This window comes from Lactuca serriola, chromosome 1 (genome assembly GCF_051521515.1).
Source record: "Lactuca serriola cultivar US96UC23 chromosome 1, Lser_US96UC23_V15, whole genome shotgun sequence".
Classification (NCBI taxonomy): domain Eukaryota; kingdom Viridiplantae; phylum Streptophyta; class Magnoliopsida; order Asterales; family Asteraceae; genus Lactuca; species Lactuca serriola.
This window is the reverse complement of record NC_136408.1, coordinates 72,005,883-72,010,057: the sequence shown is the minus strand read 5'-3', so window position 1 is coordinate 72,010,057 and position 4,175 is coordinate 72,005,883. Positions and strand designations below refer to the sequence as shown.

The 4,175-nt window shown below is 42.4% G+C and overlaps 1 protein-coding gene across 1 annotated transcript; it reads right to left on the bottom strand.

Moving 5' to 3' along the window:
- Positions 1-1,054: 1,054 nt before the first annotated feature.
- Positions 1,055-1,621, bottom strand: LOC145057068 (uncharacterized). The gene has a single exon (XM_079004836.1). It carries the CDS (start codon positions 1,619-1,621, stop codon positions 1,055-1,057), a length of 567 nt encoding a protein of 188 aa, XP_078860962.1.
- Positions 1,622-4,175: the final 2,554 nt, after the last annotated feature.

The window sequence follows — 4,175 nt, the reverse complement described above, 5'->3', positions numbered from 1 at the left end:
GTATCAGAGTACTAACCACCCAATGACTCAGCACATCGGCCACCACATTAGCCTTACACGGGTGGTACAAAATCTCATAGTCATAGTCCTTCACTATGTCAAGCCATCTTCGCTGCCTCATATTCAATTTGGGCTAAGTCATCAGATATCTCATACTCTTGTGGTTCTTGTAAATGGTACATCGGACCCCGTAAAGGTAGTGGCGCCAAATCTTGAGGGCGAAGATCACTCTCCCTAACTCCAGATCATGGGTAGGATAATTCGCCTCATGAGGCTTTAGTTGCCTCAAGGCATAAGCAATCACATACCCCCTCTACATCAATATAGCACCCAACCCCATAATCGATGTGTCACAATATAAAACAAAGTCATTAACTCCCTCATGGAGGGTAAGTACTGGTACCTCAAAGAGCTTCTATCGAAGTGTCTCAAATGATGTCTGCTGCTCATGCTCCCAACTAATTGTGACATCCTTCCTCATTAGACTAGTGAGAGGAACTACAATCTTGGAGGAATCCCTGATGAATCTTTGATAATAACCTACCAACTCAAGGAAACTATAAATATCATATGGATACTTTAGAACCTCCCACTGCATAACCGCCTCGATCTTGGTCGAATCGACCAAAATACCATTCTGGTTAATGAGGTGTCCTAAAAACTGACCCTTGCGCAACCAGAACTCACACTTAGATAACTTGGCGTACAACCTCTTCATCCTAAGGACTACTACAATCTCATGTAGATGCTGCTCATGTTGCACCTTAGTCTTGCAAATGAATAATATATCATCGATAAAAACAATCACTTATCGATCCAACATAGGCCTACACACCTGATTCATGAGATCCATGAACGTTGTCGGTGCGTTGGTGACCCCGAAAGGCATCACCATGAACTCATAATGTCAGTAGCAAGTTCGAAAGGATGTTGTTGGAATGTCCTCCTCAACTGATCTTAAAGGTCATGAATCTTCGACAAAGGGTAACGGTTAATGCACATCCGGTGTGAACTGTCCTTCTTGAAAAAAGTGATCAACGCTCCCCACACCGAGCTACTCGGCCGAATAAAATCTTTCCCCAAAAGCTCCTGAAGCTGAGAGTATTACTCCTGCTTTGGGTGGCGCAAGGTGATATGGAACCTTTGGAATCAGGGATCCACTAGGGATCAGGTCGATACGAAAGTCTATCTGCCTCTTGGGAGGCACACCGGGAACATCCTCTGGAAAAACATCAGGAAAATCCCTCAAAATCGGAACATCAGGAACTGAAAGTTTTCCCTCAACCCACAAATCAACCACATACGCCAGATATCCTTCACACCCATGATGAAGACACTGCCTCGCCCTAGCGGCGGAACAGAAAGCAGAAGTAACCCTGGTGCCCTCACCATAAATATTCAGTACTCCCCCACTTGGGTCACAAAACGTTACTAATGTCTTTTCGTAGTCAATCAGTGCTTCGTACCGGCTTAACCAATCCATACTTGCGATCATACACACATCTCCCATCGTAATAGGGATGAGATCAAATGGGAACCCAACACCAAAAATCTCCAATACACAATTCCGATATATGATGGAAGCCAAAATCATGCGATCATCAGCTATAACCACCCTCATAGGTTGATCCAGGGCCTCACGAGCAATACTGAAATCTCAACAAAAAGATCTTGACACAAAAGACTGAATCGAACCCGAGCCAAACAACACCAAATCAGATACATAATTCACAAGGAAAGTACCTAACAGAATCACAACATAAGCATATACGAAAAAAATTCAACAGAACTGTAAATAAACACATACCAGTAATGACATCTGGTGCTACTCTGGCATCCTCTACTATCAACTGAAAAACTTGAACCTGGGCCTTCACGGCCTCAACCTTCCCCTGACGCCCATCATTGATGCGTAGGGTCGCAGAAGCAGGATTCTGAACTGGCCTTGATGAAAGTAGTGGACACTTAGACTTCACATGGGCCACCTCGTTGCAACTGAAACAAACTTGTAAGCCCTTTGAGCACTCCTTCGCAAAGTGCTCCTCCTTTCCACACAAGTAGCATACCGTCAGCGTTCGAAAAGGACCCTCATAAACCTTACTACACTTACTTCATGTATGGCTCCTCTAACATATATATCTCGAATTAGCGGGTTTCATCCATTTAGCCGCTGACTGTGGTCGGACTAGTCTCCTATCCATCCTCTGTGTCTCCACCTCAGTCTCTCTCACCTACAACTCCAACTCAATCTCCCTCCTCCTAGCATTGGATTGCAACTCATCTAATGTTCGGTACTGGGAGTTCGTCATGAACTCTCTGATATGCTTCTTGATCATACTTAAGTATACAGCCATCCGTGCCTGCTCAGTGGATGCGTACTTAGGGAAAAAAGCTCTCTCATAAAATAGCTCGGTGATCTCAATTACCATCTCCGCCGTCTGTCAGATAGATAGCTACTCCTGATCCAGTTGCTCCCTATCCACCAATGGAACATACTTATCTCGAAACATCTCAACAAACCGATCCCATGTCACTGCGGACCGCTCCACAAGTGAATAGCCAGTAGTTACAAACTTCCACTAGTTCTTCGACCCCAAGCAAAGTAGGTTCAATGCAAAGCAAACCCTCAAATCATCTGGAAAAGAGCAGGTGTAAAAGCATCCCTCAACATCAACGATCCACCTCATCACCACGATTAGGTCTTAGATCCCATCAAATTCCGGGGTCCTCGTTTTGTTGAACTCTTGGTACTACATCGTATCAATCTAGTGTGGTCTTGTGGTAGCAACAACTGCAGTGGTTGTGGCAGCAACAACCTGAGTGATGGCAACATAGAGCTCGTCAAACATCTTGATCATTGTGATCTTGATAGACCCAACCACCTCCGGGATAGCCTCCCAGACCGCCATAGCCACCTCTGTGGAAATGATGCCACATATATCTTCACAACTGGTATTTTGCCTCTCTGGATCGCCAGAGCCTGATCCTCGGGTAACCACCGTATTGAAATACACAGGAAAAATGTCAAAACCTACTAAAGCACATATAGACACTATATACGTCATAGGTAATTCCTTAGTACACTTGAGATTCTTCCTAAATTGCATATGAATCTTGTACTTTTAGTAGTACGGGCCCATACTACCTTCCACACCTATCCGTAGTTGACTTAGACTTCTTCCTGAGGTCTTAATTTCCAAAATCACTCTGTTTTCTTGAAATTACACACTCACACTTAAGTTCTCTAAGGTACTACATCGCAGATCCTAGGTACTCATCCTAGACTCCTCCCACTCGCAGCTCCGCTTCGCAAGAAGTTTCTGCCAATCTCGCCAATGGATCCATGTATGCCAGTTATACATAACCTAGACTTGATAGAAATTCAAATCAACTTTAACCGCAAATCCACAACCAGACAAGGAATAGGAAGTAAAGTTAAACCAAATATTTTGAGGCTATAAAATCCTAATTATGTACAACCATGCAGTATACACAAAGCAATTAGCAGTCTTAGCTTCAACCCTAGCAAAGCGTCCAAAAGTAATCTCCTAAGCTTTAAGCCATCACTTAAATCATGCAACCCTATCTTGAAATTCCTGAGGGATCCTTAGCCTATCAGTAGCCTACAAGTCTAACCGTTCAAATAATAACAACCATAATAGAACATATAACATAGATATGGATATTTTGGGAGATCACTTTCTTAGGCTCTAGTTGACTATACACTTCACTTCCTTCGTTTGTTCCTTGAAATTCATTCTTGTTGTAAAAACGTTTTTACAAACTTTCATATCCTTAGTTTGAGTCTGGAGTCCCACAAATGTTCATCCAACTCACTCAAATCAGGGCTCTGATACCAACTTATAACATCCTAATTTTTACCAATAAATTTTCATTTTTAAATATAGAAAAAATCCCAAATATCATAAAAACCAAGTTAGTATAAATCCCAAGTACATCAAATACAATCATCCCAATCAAAGTATCAAAATGTGAAATCATGGATATCTGCAAGACTGAGTGTACAGTTAAGCCTTCGCCTTTCCGTGATCGTCTGAAGTACATGAAACACATTAATCAACAATTGTAAGCATGAAGCTTAGTAAGTCCTTCCCAAAATATCCATACAACCCAACATAATAAACAATTATGGGTTATCAACAACTTAGGAGATT

Excerpts from the sequence above, each read along its gene's own strand:
- LOC145057068 (XM_079004836.1), bottom strand. The coding sequence starts at position 1,621 with ATGAGGGTGGTTATAGCTGATGATCGCATGATTTTGGCTTCCATCATA.